This window comes from Cyprinodon tularosa, unplaced genomic scaffold, assembly GCF_016077235.1.
Source record: "Cyprinodon tularosa strain WSP-4 unplaced genomic scaffold, ASM1607723v1 ctg889, whole genome shotgun sequence".
Taxonomy (NCBI): domain Eukaryota; kingdom Metazoa; phylum Chordata; class Actinopteri; order Cyprinodontiformes; family Cyprinodontidae; genus Cyprinodon; species Cyprinodon tularosa.
This window is the reverse complement of record NW_024039661.1, coordinates 228,103-247,909: the sequence shown is the minus strand read 5'-3', so window position 1 is coordinate 247,909 and position 19,807 is coordinate 228,103. Positions and strand designations below refer to the sequence as shown.

The following is a 19,807-nucleotide window of genomic DNA, read 5'->3' as shown; positions in this document are numbered from 1 at the left end:
CAGGGGTTAGTTGTCATCATAAAAGTTGCTTATAAGCCAAAAGTACAACATAGATAAATTGTACGTTACTATAAACACAAATATAGATTTAAGTACTAAATTTCAACCAGGAAAAAATTATTTTCCTTCTGCATATAGTCTTTAATGATTACACGTGCACTCCATTTTCTATTTCATTTTTATTACAAGTATATGGTTTACAACAGTTTTCAATGGGATGAGAACATTTGGACACTGTGAAACAATGAGAGATTTTTTTAATGAACGTGTGAAAAAGAACAAGGATCTGTTTGCTTTCAGAGGAAGGAGTAGACACTGCTCTCAGCGACCAGCTTTCAAGCAAACGTTTGTGTTTTATTATTAGTTTTAGATCAATATCACTGGCGATATTCCGCTATAACATGTGAAGTAAAGAATAAAACAGTAAAGCTCAACTTTCATACACATAAAACCTTTCAAATTTGAAGTTCTGCACGTTGGTATTGAGGCGGAGTTAACTCGGGTTGTTCTTCCTACTCCGTGCGCGCTCCCGACGAGGGGATACAAATTTTGGCAGGGACAACTATCTTGGCACGACAACGGAAATATTGATGCTTGTTGAATAAAGATGAGTGCCTGCTCATGGTGGATTCTACCTTGTTTAATGAAATATGCTATATTTAAAATGCAGCATATCCATATTTTTCTGGATGGATGAAATTCAAATTGTATTACTAGTGATGCATGATTTATTGATTTTGGCATCAGAATCAGCCATTATTCGTTATTTTTTATACATTAATGTTTTTGGGCTGTACAGTATATACATAACGCACTAAAAGGCATCTCTCTAACATCTATAAATATAAATATCAGTGTATTCTGGTTCTCTTGTGTTCTCAGCAATATGAAAGAATTCAATCAATAGATGTTTGAGTTCAATGTTGGAAAATACAAAAACCTGATGAAAGCATTCAGGTCGAATAACTGTAGGTCTTTCTGCCCCCCAACCTTAGCGCACCCCCACCCTTAGAGCGCCCCCAGCTTTAGAGTACCTCCCTCCTTATTGCGCCCCCACCCTTAGATCAAGCGCCGCCCTCCACCCTTAGAGCGCCCCCACCTTAGAACAAGCGCCTCCACCCTTAGAGCGCCCCACCTTAGAGCGAGCGCCCCCACCTTAGAGCGAGCGCCTCCACTCTTAGAGCGCCCCCACCTTAGAGCAAGCGCCTCCACCCTTAGAGCGCCCCCACCTTAGAGCAAGCGCCTCCACCCTTAGAGCGCCCCAACCTTAGAGCAAGCGCCTTCACCCTTAGAGCGCCCCCACCTTAGAGCAAGCGCCTCCACCCTTAGAGTGCCCCCACCTTAGAGCGAGCGCCTCCACCCTTAGAGCGCCCCCACCTTAGAGCAAGCGCCTCCACCCTTCGAGCGCCTCCACCTTTAGAGCACCCCCACCTTTAGAGCACCCCCACCCTTAGAGCACCCCCACCCTAGAGCGATCACTTTCAAGTCTGAGGAGTTGGGATCTGTATTTGTGTTTCATGCATGTCAACACATAAAATGACTCCTCAGACTTGAGAGTGATCTTTGCGTGACCGTGTCTAGCATAAGGCCAAGAATGCGGCAGCTCTGTTTAAAAAAGGTATAGAAAAACATCTCTGCTTTTGACCAGGAAGTTATTTTTTTTCGTGCTTAAGCTCATGTTTTTCTGTACCTTTTTTTGAAAAGAGCTGCCGCATTCTTGTCTTAATTCTAGACACAGTCACGCAAAGATCACTTTCAAGTCTGAGGAGTCGGGATCTGTATTTGTGTTTCATGCATATGAACACATAAAATGACTTCTTACACAAATTTGAGGATGCAAAAGGAAATGGTGCATCAGTTACATCTTTTGACAGTGCTGCATTCCCCCTTTGCTACTGACGACCAGAACTCGTATAACTCGAACGCCAGGAAAGCAGTCTGTGATCAGAGGAGAGCTCTGATAATAGGATAGGTGATATGTGATGAAAGACCTATCCAGTCATACTTTTCAGACATGTCATCATTCAGGAAGTACTTTTGAGAAATTCAAGCAGGCTCCTGGGGTGAGAAGCAGTAGTTTCTTTCATATTTTGAATGGTTATGTTGTAAATCTCCTTAACGTCTTCCAGCTCTGGAACATGTGAACACTTCCTCCATCCACTCATACAGCCAAACCACATGGACATTCCCTCTAAAATTCCTCCCCATCACCATTACTGCAATATTCTAAATAAATACAGACTCCTCAGTTTAGATCAATCTGTTCCACAACAACAAGCTCCCCGCTCTGCTAATAGTAGTTTGTTCTCTAATGTGTTTATAAATGTGTGTACTTTCCAGGGGACTATGGATGGAAACTAATGACAGCTAACTTTGTTACAACATCTCTTCTTTTAAGAGCATCCCTACAGTTAACATATTAGATGAATTCTTTCTAAATAAGACATCTTTATTACATTTTGCTGCTTTACTACTTGCTTAATTTCACTTCACCAGGAGGAAAAGAACAGTGATGGGACTAACGGCGTTGAAAGTAATACAGTTACTAACGCCGTTACCTTGTTTTAGTAACGAGTAATCTAACTAATTACTTTGACTGTAACTATAACGCAGTTACCATTGCAGACACCCTGTTGCTGCACGTTACTCAGGTCGCACAATGAACCTTTTTTCATGCTAGGACTCGTGCGCGCCTTGTCATGAGAGAGGGGAGGATGAGAATGGCTGATGTATAGTGAGATTCCGTCTGTCAGTTGGGTAGGCGGGTGTTTCTGCTGGTGGGTGTTAACGTACAGCACACACAGAGAGATGGAGAGTGAGGAGGACTCCAGCAGCAAAACAGCGTTTTCCACATGGAAATACTGGTGTTACATCGAGCTGCGTTTCCCCATCACATACTTCTCTGCATCTCCGTACAGCACAGGCGGCACGATTCACCGCGCAAGCGACAGGAAACGCGCATGCTAGCTAAAGGCGCGCAACAGTCGCCCTGTGCTCGCGCCACAGAAGAACTATGGAGAGCGTGAACGATCAAATGATAGCCTATATGGAGAAAGGGAGAAATCTGGATGGATGGATGGATGGATGGATGGATGGATGGATGGATGGATGGATGGATGGATGGATGGATGGATGGATGGATGGATGGATGGATGGATGGATGGATGGATGCTCTGCCTTTTCAACCTACTGTATTTTTTATTTTAAACATTATTTGATGGCCTTTGTGGCAGGGATGGAGATCCATATTTTATGTCACACACAGGGTATAGATCTAGATAGATAGATGGATAGATAGATGTAGCAGTATCAGTATCAGCTTTGGAATCAGTTTAGTAAGGATCAGACTTGGGCTTTTTGTTGAAACGTGAGCAAGAAGAGGCTCTACGCTCATTCATTTCTAAGAAGGACGTGTTCGCCATTTTACCGACAGGCTGTGTGTTTGCCCTCCCCCACCAGCTTTCTGTCGCGCTTACTACATCACAGTCAGTTGCACTCTTTGGTCAGAATGTTGGCCAATAGGCACAGACATGGTTTGAAAAACAACGGGTTGTTCTCATCAACAATCTTCCTATGTCTCATTCATTGGGGCCAGACTAAATTACACATTTAATCTCACATTTAGTCTGGTTTATCAGGCTAGACAGAAAGAAAATTTTAGTACAAAGATTGATATTTAAAAAGCAATTGTAGGGGACCGGCCAAGGACCAACCAAGGGCCTAGCAAGGAAAGTGGAGAAATTTTTAATGGCTACTAGATGATAGGATGGAAAACAGAATGACATACAAACCACATTTTATTGTAGAGGGGTACGATCTTAGAAAGTTGGTGCCACTGGGGCATTCATACTGGGGCAATTCTTTTTTCTATTGGTTTTTCCCATCTCCTTCCTTGTTAGACAGAGAAATACACCAGAAGATTGCCTCAAACCCTTCATGGATCATGTATTCTATTCGAAACAGAAGGTTGACTGGCCAATTTGTTGTCTTGAAGTCATCACTACGTGAAATTTCAATTTAAAATAAATTTTTACTGCTGCATCCTACCAGTCCCAATAAATACTAAACTCTCTGCAGGTTCTTGTCTTTGTCGTCCGCTCTATTCAGCTGGCTTTGAAACACACGGCGAGAAGGTGGGGGCTGGGTGGTGATGGTTATGGGGGCGAGAAACGCAAAAGTAACGCAATAGTTACTTTTACTAGTAACTAGTTACTTTTATTGTGGAGTAACTCAACCAGAACAACCAGATGATACATACCAGAGCAGGGAAAGAGAAGAGGAGACACAGAGAGAGCAGGATAGCAAGCACCTGCCTTTTGATTTAGGGGATAAGACTGCTGATCCTAAAAGTTAGAGCTGTTCTAGTACACACTAAAGTTGGCAACAAGAAGAGCCATACTCCATCTGCTTCCATTTATCCCATCAGGGTGGTGGTGGGGCAGATGCCGATCTCCAGCAGTCTATTGGCAAGAGGCGTACACTCTGGACAGATTGCCAGTCAGTCACAGGGCAACACAGAGATTGGACAATTAATAATGCCAGTTAACAGTCCTGCATTTGGACTGTGAGAGAGTACCCGGAGAGAACCCACGCATGCATGTGTTAGGCTATATTGCCACAATGGAGCCAAATCAATTTGAGGAACCATTTCAAATCATCCCCCTTTCTTTTGCACAATGAGAACAAAGAACATTCTGGAAAACTCCAGCCAAAGGACCAATCAGCTGACAAGAATGCAAACCTCAACAGGGAATACCCCTATGTCATTCAGGGTTTAAAACCCAGAGCACGAGATCAATCTTCCTCTTGCCCCTGGGTTTCCACCCAGAGAGAGGCCCGTTTCACTTGAAATGCTAAAGAAAGCTAACTGGAAGTAGCTTTCGTTTTCCTGCGTCAAAAGCATGGATCACAGTGTCCCATCGTGCATAGCACCTGCTGAACCGGGTGAGACGGGGAAATCTGGAGCTGAACGCTGTGTGGAATTTCCCGCCTTTGTGAGGACCTCGCTACGGAAATCACGGCCTACCTGCAGGAGGACGCTTCTGCTTTTATAGCCGTAATTTAACCTTCCTTGAACCCTAAAGCCCATCAAGTTCCTCTGCTGTAGCATCAAACTGGCTTAAAACTGAGTGAGATGAACCCCACACCGAGCTGAGGCTGAACCGTGCCGAACGGCTTTAATGAGGTGCTGCGCTCGGTCGAGAGACAGGGAGATAGGAGAAACCTGAATTAATGCTGATGTTTAATCTGTGCTGGTTATAAGAACTCTGGTTTAATGGTGGAAATAAGTGTGCTGTGAAAATCGGCTTATATTTCTTCCTTCCTTTCTTCCTATCCTGCTTTCATTCTTTTCTGCTTTAAGGTAATTTATGGAGATTTGCTCACATTTAACCAAGTGTGGTCATGTGGTTAAGGCCCATTATTACAAGCCGCCCCCTCCCCCTTTCATCATATGAAAAGGGGGGGTCTCAAAAACACACACAGACTCATATACATTCCCCCCCACACACACACACCACCCTGCTCCTCATGTTTGCTGAAAAACTTCTGCTGCTGTTGTTTATTTTAACCATTTATCATTTTAAGCTGAATATATTTTACGTTGTTTTAATTGCACTATTATCATCATACCTGCTGCTATTCCAAACGGATATTATTGAAGGTATTAACATCTGGCCTATCTTGGACAATCTAAGAAGCCAGTTAAACGGACTCTTATGGTTTTATTCCTTTTCTTTCAAACTAGTCACTTAGTCTACCTCGTGTTTATTTTCTGATAGCATGTAGTGTTTGCATAGATGTTAGATTTCTGTAATCCTGAATTATTAGAATAAAGACGTCATTGTTTAACCTGCAGTTGTTCTGTGTTTCATATAGCAGACGATTTATCACTCAGGCCAGATTCACCCCCCTTTGGTAATAGTGTGACTAAACAGACATAAAAGGTTCTTTATTGATAATTAATAGCTCTGCTAATAACTAGCCTGTGTCACTAGATTGGTGGATACCTGGATTTTAACAGCCGGTCCAGGAACCATCCAGTGAAAGCAATAAACCCTGGTTAGTAAGCAAATTAAAGCTACAATTATTCAACTAAGAACACTAAATTGATTTTACCTCCGATTTTAAATAAGTTGAATAATTAACTACAACTAGTTAGTCCTTTATTCATTATCTGCAGGATATCATTTTGCACAACACACAAGAATAACATGCAAACTCTATGTAGAAAGACTCTGGACCAGGAATTAAACTTGGAACAATCTTCCTCCAAGGCAACAGCTCTGCAAACTATGCTACCATGGAGCCCTACAAAAAGAGACTTATATGAAAACTGGTTCAAAAGCTCAGAAACTTAATATTCTGCTTTTGAGGTATTTGGAAACAATGCATTAGTTTATGATGGATGAATGATTGGCAAATGTCACTGAGCAAGTCTCAGAAATAAAAAAAATATATATGTAGAAAACAGTGACAGTTATAATTACGGGCCAAACAGCTCTCAGCACCCTTAAAACTCTGATCCTAGAATCTCCCCTGGTATGGCTAGTTCTGCATACGACAATTTTTTTGTTTTTTATAAGATTTAACTCCATTTTCATCAAAATTTACCACTTGGAACAGGATGAAATGGATAAATGTACCAAACTGCGCCCTTTTGCTTCAAACCACAATACTTTAACTGAGAAAATACCTCAATAAAGAAATAAAATCAGTAAAAGTAAGTTATAAATAAAACAATCAAGTATTTGAAAAATAAATCAAATAAGTAACTGCCAATGAAATGTGTAAATACAGTTTCCACCATTCAAAATGGCCCTTCCTGGTCAAACGCCAGCCGAATGGCAGCCCACTTCACTCGAACTCCCTGCACAATCCCCTCCAAATTCCAGCCACTGGAGTGACCCCCTCTTGTATACAGTATATCGCTGGACAGAGGCGCACTGGACAGAACCGCATGTTGGAGGTGTCCTCACTTATGCCAGCTACGCTGGAGAGGCCCACACATTGGACAGAGGACTGCACCCTCCATTGTGCCAGCTAAGAGTGCACCCTTTAAACAGACTTGTCCATTGACTCCGCTGCTCCTGATTGCCCTATATTTTATCTCTTAAAGTAATTGAACTTTTACTGACTAGTCCTTTTAAAGCTTTTTAAAGCTCTCACAGTCACCGCAGTTTTGTTTTTTATATAATTACACCTCTTGGGTGCCACACTTCTCTTTAGATCTTAATGTCCACAAATTAGGACAGAAAGTAGCCTAGTAAACTAGCCCCACCCACCAGCGGCCAAAATAATTTTTGCCTGCCAGTGGTCTAGCCTCGATCAATGCACCAGGCCCTAGAACTGGTAGACCAATCACAACGCAGAGATGTGTTTTGAATTTCTGGATGCAAAGTGGGCGGGGTTTTGATGGCGTGATGACAAAGCTGTGCGACGCTGGAGAAAGCATAACAAGGAAGATGGCAAAAACTGTTGAACAGTTCTGGTTTGAATCAGCTTTGGAATCAGTTTAGTAAGGATCAGACTTGGGGTTTTTGTGGAAACGTGAGCAAGAAGAGGCTCTACGCTCATTTATTCCTAAGAAGGACGTATTCGCCATTTTACCGACAGGCTGTTTGTTTGCCCTCCCCCACCAGCTTTCTGTCGCGCTTACTACGTCACAGTCAGTTGCACTCTTTGGTCAGAATGTTGGCCAATAGGAACAGACATGGTTTGAAAAACAACGGGTTGTTCTCATCAACAATCTTCCTATGTCTCATTCATTGGGGCCAAACTAAATTACACATTTAATCTCACATTTAGTCTGGTTTATCAGGCTAGACAGAAAGAAAATTTTAGTACAAAGATTGATATTTAAAAAGCAATTGTAGGGGACCGGCCAAGGACCAACCAAGGGCCTAGCAAGGAAAGTGGAGAAATTTTTAATGGCTACTAGATGATAGGATGGAAAACAGAATGACATACAAACCACATTTTATTGTAGAGGGGTACGATCTTAGAAAGTTGGTGCCACTGGGGCATTCATACTGGGGCAATTCTTTTTTCTATTGGTTTTCCCCATCTCCTTCCATGTTAGACAGATAAATACACCAGAAGATTGCTTCAAACCCTTCATGGATCATGTATTCTATTGGAAACAGAAGGTTGACTGGCCACTTTGTTGTCTTGAAGTCAGCACTAGATGAAATTTCAATTTAAAATAAATTTTTACTGCTGCATCCTACCAGTCCCAAAATTGTGGGATGGTCTCCATTTTAGTGGATTTGAGCAGTCATCTATTCAAGCGAGTCCAGTCTTAACCTGATGACCTATGATTAATAATCTGGTGTGCTACTGCTCGGCTGGAAAGCAAACCAGCAGCCATTCTGCCATTTCTGGAACCAGTTTGACAACCCTCCCTTAATGTAATCTACATTCTGAACAAACCAGCTAACTAATGCTGCATTATAAATCTTGTTTACTCAGGATGAATTTAACACTGAGGACTTCACCCACAGATAAAGCTGTTGAAATAAACAAAACAGACAAAGTTACTAGATGATCAAACAAATTGATCTGGCTCAAAATAAGTTGGCTCTATTGGTTCTGAAAGTAAATGCAAAAAAAAATTTTAAACATTTTTTTTCTAAAAACTATCTTCCTGAGTTGTATGAATTTCATTAGATAAAGACTTTTAAACAAATTTTGTATCATGATTTAAGGTAAATATTGGAAACAGTTACTATTTCATCATCATTATTTTATTTTATTTTTTTTACAACAATTAATATGACCGTGGATGATCATTACTTTTCAAGGTGCATTGTGGGAAATTTCAAGTCCACTCCTTTTTTATCCACTAGACATTCGGACACTCATTTAAAAAGGTGTAACCATTATACAGTGCTCTAGATAGTGATTAGGGCAGACGTTCAGACACAACCAGAAAGACCATAGAACAGCTCAGTAACTCTGGATCAGCAGTGCAACCAAAAAGACACGAGATCAGAATCGTAAATCATATAGTCAGAAATCAGGGAGAGACGCTTCAGAATAACCTCTCTGGAACAACACCCTGGAGTCAAAGGGCTGGTATCAGACACTTCTTATCCTCCTGTTAATGAGCTCATGATGGAAAACACCAGGATGCACAATCAACCACGGCTCCATTCAGTGGATAAACAGACAAACAACAAACTAGAGAGACAGACAACCAAACGTTTTCATTACTGTAACATAAGCGTTTCTTCTGGAAAAATACCTGAAGGTAGAGGCGGGGCAACATGCCGCAGGTAGGTATAAATTCGCTCAGTGATGCGGAACCTGTCAGAGCATCAGTACACCTGCAGAATAGATACTCCTACAGTAACCTGTTCTACATCTGGTGAGTACAACTCCTTGTATTTTGCTTCACCTCTCAACTAAGAAAGGATTAAAAACATTTCTTTTTAGCAGGACGTATTACTTTTAACATTTTTACAATTATGCTATTGATTTTATTCATAAGTGTTTTAAAGCAATGTTTAGTTTTACATTTTGATTTTACCCTTCTATGATGATTTTACCTGTAGCACTTTGAGATTTTTTTGAAATGTAAAGGTGCATTACATATAAAATGTATTATTATTAACTCAACAAAGTAATATGATTCTGGAACATATGATATAGGATTGTAGTACCTTCAATAAGCAATTAGGGTTTTTCCTAATGTATTATGACTGAAATTCTTAAAGTGGGATGAGCCATTCAGTTATTTTTTAAGTGATGGCAATTTTGAATTTCAAGACATTTGAAACAGTTTAGAATGGGGGCATCTGCTGGAGAGCTAGTTGAACTACAATTGAAGGGTATCCTAATGTCCGCATCATTTCCCGGCTGAATTCGTTTCTTCCATAATATTAGTATTGATATTATTTAAATAAATAACAAAAAAACCCCGAATATCTTAGCTGTGAAATTGCGATATGAAAAACAACTCTTCTGATGCATAACAGCTATGCTATGGCGTGGTCCTGTCACTATGGCTCTGAGTTCTAATCCATCCTTGCTTCCAGGCTAGATATTAATTAATTTGGCAGACAGGTTAACACTCACGCTTCTCATTAAGCAGATTTTGAGTTTGAATTCGGCACAGTTCCTCTATTTCATATCTGTTTGTTTGTTTGCTAATTTGTGTAAATTAGGATACTTCTCAGCCGTTCGGCCTAATATTTGACTGTGCTGCACCCACAACTATAGAAAATACATCAATAAATTATCCTTTAAATTGTTCCGATAGATTCAATGATTGAAACCAATGTGAAATGGTTGTAAAGATTAAAAATGATGTCTGAGAGCTTTTTGCTATCCTAGGCACAACAGTTTCTTCATATTTTCACTTTGATAATATTCACAGTTTTCATTCTTTTCGTTTTTCAGATAATGTGAGCTTGACAGGTTTTGCATCTTCATAGTGGCAGAAGGCTACAATCGTCACAGATTTACAGACCATAGAAAGGGGCTGCTGATAGGGCTGTAGTGTAAGCTTATGGCAGGGCCCTAACTTTAAACTGGCCTTGGGAATTGATTTAGGTTAGGTCTCTAAACTTCTTTGCCATTATAGAATCAAAGTCTGTCATTATATAGTAATTTAGGATAGTCTGTAATGTTTGCAGAGGTTTTGCTGTACTAGTTTAAAGAAAATTGTAACTAATATGTAAAAAGTCATTTTTTCTAGAGCACTTCTGTGTATGTCGCTCTCGGCAATTGCATATGTGTCCTTTGCAATGACATGGTCATCACTTCATGTAAAGATTAATACTCACCCTCATTGTCCCTGTTCACCAAACCAGATGAAGCTTTATGTTGCCTTCATGTTTTCTACAGATTTTTGGTATATTCATTTCTTTTTTTTACCTTTATAGATCCAAACATGTCTGGGATCCTTTCACCTACTTCCAGCATCATGGAGGATGAAAATCCAGGTAAGATGGAGATTACAGCAATGCTTGGAATTACAGAGGAACTAACCTTATTTACATGACATCCAGTTGGGCTTAGGTCTATATCAGTACCTTGTACCTCCCACAATATGGCTCTGGAGAGTCAGACACCAGTTAATAGAGTCTCTCTGTTCTGATCTGGTAGGTTTGCGGTATTTATTGGTTTCTTTGCCTCAGTTCTGAGTGGTCTACTACTGGGAACATCTGGCTGCAGGGGCAACCTGTACTAATATTAATGGAAACAGAGCTAATAATGATCAACAATGGAAAATTGTGATTAAGCAAGAGAAAACTGTTGACCAGTGTTATTCTCTTGTATTATCATATAACCCAGATTGTTTGTAAATTTTTAGGAGATGGGATTATGCAGGAGCAAATCCTGAACACTTTGGATGAATTAAACGAGGAAGAGTTTGAAAGATATAAGTGGTTCCTGCAGCGACCTGAGAACCTTTCTGGGCTTCCAACACTCAAGAAGAAAAACCTGGAAAAAGCAAAAACCTTTGAGATTGTAGACTTGATGGTGCAGACCTACAACCTTAGTAGGTGCCTGGAGGTGACCTGCCAGATTCTAAAGAAAATTAACAGGAACGACCTGTACCCAAGATTACTCAAATCTAAGAAGCCAGAGATTAAAGTTGATCAGATAATCTGCAACACTGGAGTGAAGATTCAGGAGATCAAAGAGTCGGTGAAGATCAGTAAAAATGCTGCAGACAGAGAGAAAGCAGAAGGTGTTGAGGTCTTCACTGCTCTGAAGGAGTCTGCTGAGAGAGGCCTGAAGGAGCTCATCAAGGAGATCGAAGACAAACAGAAAACTGAGGAGAAAAAGACTGAAGACTGGATCAAATATCTGAAATATGAACTCAATGAGCTAATGATAAAGAAATCTCAATTAAACCAGCTCTCCCAGTCTGAAGACCACCTCCTCCAAAGCTTCTCCTTCTTGAAAGCTGCTCCACCCAGCAAGAACTGGACAGAGGTCAGAATCCGTCCACCATCATATGAGGGGACTGTGGTGAGAGCTGTGGCTCAGCTGGAGGAGAAGGTCAGAGAGAATATGGAAAAAATGATGAAGGCTGAGATGAAGAGGGTCCAGCAGTCTGCAGTGGATCTGACTCTGGATCCTGATACAGCTCAACCTAAACTCATCATGTCTGTTGATGGAAAGCAGGTGAATGTTGGAGAGGTAGAGTATCATCTACCTGACAATCCAAAGAGATTTTCTGAGTCTCTGTCTGTTTTAGGAAGTCAGAGTTTCTCTTCAGGCAGATTTTACTTTGAGGTTCAGGTTAAAGGAACGACTGGTTGGGTTTTAGGAGTGGCCAGTGAGTCCATCGACAGGAAGGGAATCATCCCACTTTGTCCCAAAAATGGTTACTGGACAATCAGGTTGAAAAAACGAAATAACTACAAAGCTTGTGCTGTTCCTCCAGTCCGTCTCCATCTCCATCCTGGTCCTGAGAAGGTGGGGGTGTTTGTGGATTATGAGGAGGGTCTGGTCTCCTTCTATGATGTAGATGGTCTTATCTACTCCTTTACTGGCTGGTGCCTTACTGACAAACTCTACCCATTCTTCAGTCCCTATGATAAAGTCAGAGGTAAAAACTCTGCTCCTCTGATCATCTGTCCTGTTCGTCTGGCTGAATGTTCCTCCTACAGTTCTGATGAGGATGAATTGAATCTGTTGGTGGAAAACCTCCAAACTTAGTGAGTCTGGAGGTGAAGTCCTGCTGGTGGAGAGGTGAGCTTGGAAACATCATCAGCAGGAAGTTAGCTGTTCATTTGGACCTCATGTCTGCTTGTATGTTTTTTAAAAGGACTGAAGGTCTTTGGACTGGTCTCTTCTGATCTGGTTTTGCTGTGCTTTGATAAATGCTGGTTTCATCAATGGAGACGATTATCTCCCTTTGAAGGCAACTAGCACAAACCAAATGACGTTATTGTTGTTGAATTCAAACATAATTGTTTTCTTTTAAAATGTATAAAAAATGTTTTAACATCAATTTTCGAGTGGTACCTTTTATTGATATTAACCTTATTAACATAACCTTATTTTGCTTTGTTTCTAACAACAAATAAAGATTGAAAGCTTGATTATCTAAATTGTTTCTCTTTAATCTCCTCCTGAACTCTCTTGTATCTTTTTACTCTTGAAAGAAAGTTTTTTTTTTTTTATCTAAGACTCAGTTAACATTATTTAGTATTTCAATCTGAAAAACTCACACAAAGAGAAAAGACAATTTGAGAAATGAAGCTAAGGCGGAAATTCAACTGAAGAAACTCTGATTACTTCCATTCAATCTGAGGCTGATCCGCCTCCGACGCAGCCAACCCGCTTCAAGCCACTTTCCTTGATGCCCAATCATCTTCCAGCACCCTACTTAAAGCCACTCCAAATCATCTCTAGGCCTGCTCTTCAACAAGCGCAAGATCCATCGCTCCTATGTCGGACTTTGATTCAGACAACCCACCTCCATCCCCTTCTCCACCATTGTAGTAAGCTCATCCGACTCCTCCTCGACGCTCCTTCAACCTCACCTCCAGTGTGTACTCCCTCCAGACTTTCATGGAGTTCCCTGTCACTTTAAACGGTCCGGCAGAAGACCGCCACGTTGAGCCTGGTTCTGCCAGAGATTTCTTCCCAAAGGGGAGTTTTTTCTCTCCACAGTCGCTTCATGCTTGCTCTTCATGGACAGTTTATGCAAACTTTGTTCATTCAGTGACATCTAACTCAAGCATCACCCTGTATACCAGCCTCTATGGATTAACCAAACTTCACCTATCTAAACTCCACCACCAGTTTCAGGCCCGGGGGGGAATATCCTTATTCTCATACATCAGTTTATCTGCATTAAAGTATAAACCAGCGTTTATGTTTCCTGCCGAGGCCTGAGCGCCAAAGTTCAAACTATTGTACCAATAAACTCTTCTAATTGCATCTTTCTCTCTCTGTGAGTTTTTCAGATTGAAATGTATTGATACAATTACTTTGTCGTTGGTGCTCAGACCTCGGCAGAAAACATAACGCTTAATTTTGATAGATATGCATGAACAGGAGCAAAGAGCAGGGATGTTTCCCCCCCAGGCCTGAAACTGGTGGTGGAGTGGAGATAGATGGAGTTGGTCAGTCTGTAGACTGCTGGTTAGAGACGGTCTGCTGAGCTTTATGGGGAGATGCAGTGGACTGCATGAGCTGATACTAGAGCTTCACTCAGCGACCTGGAAGATGGAAGTCCAGCTTGGATAACACAGGTTGAGAGAACCTGTCCATGATGAGCAAGCATGAAGCGACAGTGGAGAGGAAAAACTCCCCGTTGGGAAGAAACCTCTGGCAGAACCAGGCTCAACATGGCGGTCTTCTGCCGGACAGGTTAAGATGAGACGGGGAAGGCAGTAAGAGTCCGGGAGGAATGACGCTCTGAAGCTTTAGCTACGAAGGTGAAGGAGGGGCTGGAGGTGGGTTGAAACAGTGTCATCTGAATAAAGTCTTTTTTTTTTTTTTTTGCAGAAGTTTATTTCAAACCTGCACACATTTTACAATACATATAATGACAAACAATACATTTGCATGGCTTGAAAAGGGGATGGAAGAAGCAAAAGCTTATACATGTCCAATCCCCTCCCACTCATCCCAAGGACACTCCTGCAAATGACAAGACAAAGACAAGACAAACAACCCATCCACACTCATGCATACAAGACAACACACTGGCTCAACACTCCCCGTCCCTGCAACCCCCTCCCTACATCACCCCACCCTCATAGAACATCACTCACTCTCTTCCAGATATTTTCTCAGGACATCCCGCTTAAATATTTTTTAAACGGTTTATATTTTCACAACACTTGTGTTCCTCCGCTAAATTATTCCAGAGGGCGACACCACGACTTGAGATGCACATTGATTTCAAGGTAGTTCCTACTTTTGGTTGGTATAATCGATTTTCGCCTCCTAGATTATAAGTGCGAAGTGCCTCCCGCTCCTGAAAGAGTTTTAAGACATTTTCTGGAAGAGAGCCAATTGACGCTCTGAACATTATTTGCGCAGCTCTTAAGTTTACAAGATCAAACAATTTTAAATTGGAGGATTGTAAAAACAATAAATTTGTGGGATGTAAATAATTTCCTTTATGAACGATTCGAATGGCTCTTCTTTGCAGTGTAACCAGGGGCTGAAGATTGGTCTTAAAATTGTTTCCCCAAACTTCAGAATCAGGGTCAGTCAAAGCACACATTGAAAAGTTGGAGGATTTAATCTCAGCGCTCCTCTTTCCCAATGGTAGCTGAGACCCGATCATCAGAGTTCATTCTCTAATCCAGAAATCTCTGCCAATACTGACCATCAGCCATCAGCTGCTCATCTAACACTTGGACTTTCTTTGGATTAAGAAACTAATATCAAACACTCAGATACTAAAAATGTTAATCTTACATTAAAATACAACACATTTCCCTTCTGATTCATGTTGTATAATTAAATAATCAAAAAGCCAAAGCTGATGTCAGACATCTTCAGGTGGGCGTCTTCATCTTTCTGTTGATGTTGGTCCCTTATACAGGCGACATTTTGAATTTTGTCTGCAGAGCAGCTGGTCCTCAACACATCAGGTGGACTACTGATGTGTTAATTAACCAATCAGAGGGGATTATTCTGCCCCTTTATTCTGATTTGTTTTGTTGAAGCTCTTCCTGGTTCCTTCCTTATGAGCTCAGATGAACTCTGATCACTTTCTTTGATGACTTTGAGCCACACCTCCTCCTGCTGAAGGATGGAAGGATGGCTGAGAAGGTCCTCCATCAGGGTCTCCAGGGACCTTGGTCCCTCTGTAAAGCCTTCTCTGACTAAGGGGAAAAAAGGTCTTGTAGGTCATTTTAATGTGTCACCTGTCAGTCCCAGTCTGGCCAGAGGTCAGAGGTCTGGTCCGTTCTGTGGTCCAGGAACGGGTCGACCCGTCATGAGCTCATGGGGAGGAAAACTGGGAGTCAAAGTTACCAACAGTCTGAATTAAAGGAGCTGAGGGAAGGAAAGATCAGATGTTATCTTACCCTTTCACAAACAATAGTAGATCAAAATAAGTTCATGTAGCTTAAAGAACTTTAGATTCAAATTTTAACTTTGTCACAAATTATTGAATTATTCCATAATTTCAAACTTACCCAGTAAATGTACTTCCTTAGTGTTCGGTACCCTTATCACTTCTGCACCTGCAGAAATCCAAACAAACTTCTCCTCAGCAGAGGAGGGAGGGAGGACCTGCAGCGCTGTAAACAAGGGGAGACGCTGCAGCACAGCCTTCTGTTGCTTCCACCAGACATGATGTGTGTGGAAGAAGAAAAATGGGCTTTCCATCTGATTTCAAGAACGATGTTTCCAAGGCGAAGCAAAATCAAAGAACCAGAAACAAGAGTTTCATGAGGTGAAGAAACACCAAACCAGGGGTGCAAGAAGCTGAACCATCAACAAACATCAACAAAGCTGGTTTTTCCCAAACGCACATCAGACAGTCAGTCTGAGGTGTTCAAACTTCATCCAGAAGTCTAGCAGTCGTTTCTGTCCTCTGCTGCTAAGAATTACCTTAATAGATCATTTTCCTTTATAAGGCAATTTTATTCCCCTATTTATTTACTTTACTGGTTTAGTCATAATTTAGTATTTTATTTAGGTCGTTTATTTATTCTGCTCTCAATTACCAACCCATTAGCCTGCCCATCTTTACCTCCTGTAACTGGGTCAATGGTAAAATGGCCGCTTTTCAGTCTATTTATCTGCAGGTACTTTAACTCTAGTCAATAAGCAGCGAACCAGTTACTATTCTGCTGGAAGCCAACCTGGGATAATAGGGAGATCTCCCTGAAGACCTCGTCACCTCTGACCTAACAATCAGAGGTTTGCGTGTATAAAAACGTGAGCTATTTCACTGCGCACGCTAAAAAATGTACAAACTGATCTATCAACAGCGTGCTAAAAGGATTTGGTCTTTAAAACGTGCTAAATAGCGCCTCTTATCCATTTAGTACTTTTTCTGCAATGAATATCCAATATGGGGCGTTTACACGCAAAAGTGCGTCTTGTGGGAGGAGAACATGTAAATATATTAATTCGCAAAGTGATTTATTAAACCTGAAAGCAATTTTTGCTAACGGTATCTGACTCTATATTTAACACGTTTCAAAAGAAGGTGCAAATGGTCTGTATGCGTAATTGCGCACACATGGCAGCGGTTATTGTCGCAAGAAGGAGACATGGAAATGAAGCAAGGAGACGCAGAGAACGCATTTTTTCACTCCGTGTGAATATTTTTGGAATGAACGAGGAAACGATCATCAAAACATATCGTTTATCCAGCATTGCCATTTTGGAGCTGTTGGGGGAACTCCGAATGGATTTGGAGCCAGCCACAAGGAGGACCCACGCAATACCAGATATCACTAAACTCCTTGCAACATTGCACTTTTTTGCATCTGGGATTTCCCAATCTCGTTTTCAGAAGTGCTGTCCGACGTTTTAAATGTCGGACAGGACGCCCTAACGGAGAACCCCGACCTCCCTTCTGCACCTGTGGAGCAACATGCCAATGCTGCAGGGATGCGTAGGCACAGTCATCTTATCCACAGTCACTTCTTGTGAGCCATTTGGTATGTGCATTTTTCTACAGGCCAATACAAAACACCAGTTTTTTTTTTTTTTTTTTTCTTACTGCAGTGAAGTAGAAATTCAGCCACATACCACCTTAGGGAATAAAGGTTGCCAAAGTGTATATATATATATATATATATATATATATATATATATATATATATATATATATATATATATATATATATATATATATATATATATATATATATATATATTTTTTTTTTTTTTTTTTTGGAGGGGGTGGGGGTGTCACTGTAAGATTAAAATTTCTTAATGCACTAGTTTGCACAAACAACAAACTACTTTGCCGCAAACCACAAAACGCGCAAAACCATCATTTAAATAGGGCGTCTCCAACAGTTTTGCACCTGCCACCAGTTACGCAATCGCTTTTGTTAAATCACCCGCAAACCATGGTTCAGCCCCTCGCGCAAAATTCCAATTTGCGAGCACAAATTACTGCACGCAAAATTGGATCTTGATAAATCCGGCCCAGAACATCTTATGACGCATTCTGCTGCCGTCCCTTAAAGTTCAACTTTAAAGCCCCCCCTCTACCTAAAGCCTGTGGGGGGGTGTTTTGCGTTCTCAGGTGAAAACTCCTAATCCTCTTTTATGTCCCAGTCCCAGTAGAAAGCATTATCAACCATTTATAGCTTTATGTCAGGTGCTATTTCAGTCCTGATTTTGAAAGTTAGGATGTTTTTGTTTTTTATCATCCTAGATTTAAATCCATTAAGCAGGTTTTAGATTTCATTCTCTTTTAAACATACTTGTTTTGAATGTTCCAAAAATTATTATTAATATTATTTCACTCTCTCAGGAAAATATACCACTTTGATTCAAATCCTCAGGAATTAATTATCTATTTTTTGCAAATCTATAATATTAGTTAATAAACTCATAGCTTTCATATATTTTAGTTGCATTTTCCAAACTACATCCCATATATTTGATAAAACTGTCAGGTTTATTTATTTTGAACACTTACGTGATGAAAATCGCTGATTTCATTGATCATATGTTTTAATGATATACATGTGTGTTAATATTTTTGGAGGAAAGGAAAACAAAATTATCTTAGTTTTTCATTTAGTTTTTCTTATTCAGATTAAACTGACACATAACTTTAGATTATTATTTTTTATCCTATTGGATTATGTTATTCATTCTATTTCCTCTATAAGGTGCTGTTTTGTTTACATTTTCATAAGTCAGAGCAACAGTCAGCTTTTCTCTGTCTTAGTCAGAACCTCAGACATTCATGGCACAGGGACAAAGCAACAACCACAAAATCATGAAGAGATGAAGCTAATCTCTCCCAGTGGCTGCTGTGGAAATAGAGAATTTGGTTTGTGACTAAAATCTGTGCACATTTTACTACTACTGTGTCAGACCATGCTTGGACCCTTTTCTCTCTCTGGATTTGCCTCAGTTTTCATCTCCAGGTCCGTCCATAACATTATGGAACATGGTGACAGCAGGAAATGAACAAAACGAGACCCGTCCTGTTTTTAAACAACCACAGGCCTGATAAAAAACGTTTTGTTTTCCAGTCCTGAAGCCGACATAGGAAAAGACAGTTGCTGCTGAATTTTTCCTTTTAAAAAGATAATTTTTGGTTTAGATATTTAAGGTTGGTTCTAATTTGATCAAAAATTATTATACTGACTCTAAAACAATCATGGTTTAGTGAAAGCCAACCAGGCCGTTCATTATCACCCTCATTAGACATTTTCCCATAGATAAAGTCATGTGAAGAAAGTCAGTCTGTCAGCAGCATTTTCTTCATTGCAAGATGCAGAAAGGAATCTAATAAGAGAAAGTTATCAAGTTTTTTTTGCATAGTTGGAAGTCTATGGAAATGGAAAATAAAATAAAATAAAATATATAATGGATCACTTTACCCTTTACTGACTGCTGCCAACAGGCGGTTTCAGTCCTGGAGCTCCACCACCTCAGTCCAAAAAGGTCAGCCACTTCTCAAACAAAACAAATAATTAGATAATTAAAAATAATTTAGCACCGGAGAGAAGGAAAGCCCTATGTTGGTGCACCTCCTCCTTGTTTCTCCACAAAAAAAAAATGTCCCCAGTGTCTCTGTCCTCATGGTTTTTTGCACACTCACACACATTGTGGAGCAGGTTGCAGCTCAGGTGAGCTATTAGGGTCAGGGGTTCAGAGCAGATGAAAATCCTTT

General features: G+C 40.6%; 1 protein-coding gene across 1 annotated transcript; it reads left to right on the top strand.

Moving 5' to 3' along the window:
• The first annotated feature begins 9,326 nt into the window (after nucleotides 1-9,326).
• Nucleotides 9,327-13,061, top strand: LOC119775660 (pyrin-like). Its single transcript, XM_038273715.1, has 3 exons — nucleotides 9,327-9,367; nucleotides 10,887-10,946; nucleotides 11,318-13,061. Exons 2-3 carry the CDS (start codon nucleotides 10,895-10,897, stop codon nucleotides 12,673-12,675), a joined length of 1,410 nt encoding a protein of 469 aa, XP_038129643.1. The 5' UTR covers nucleotides 9,327-9,367; nucleotides 10,887-10,894; the 3' UTR covers nucleotides 12,676-13,061.
• Nucleotides 13,062-19,807: the final 6,746 nt, after the last annotated feature.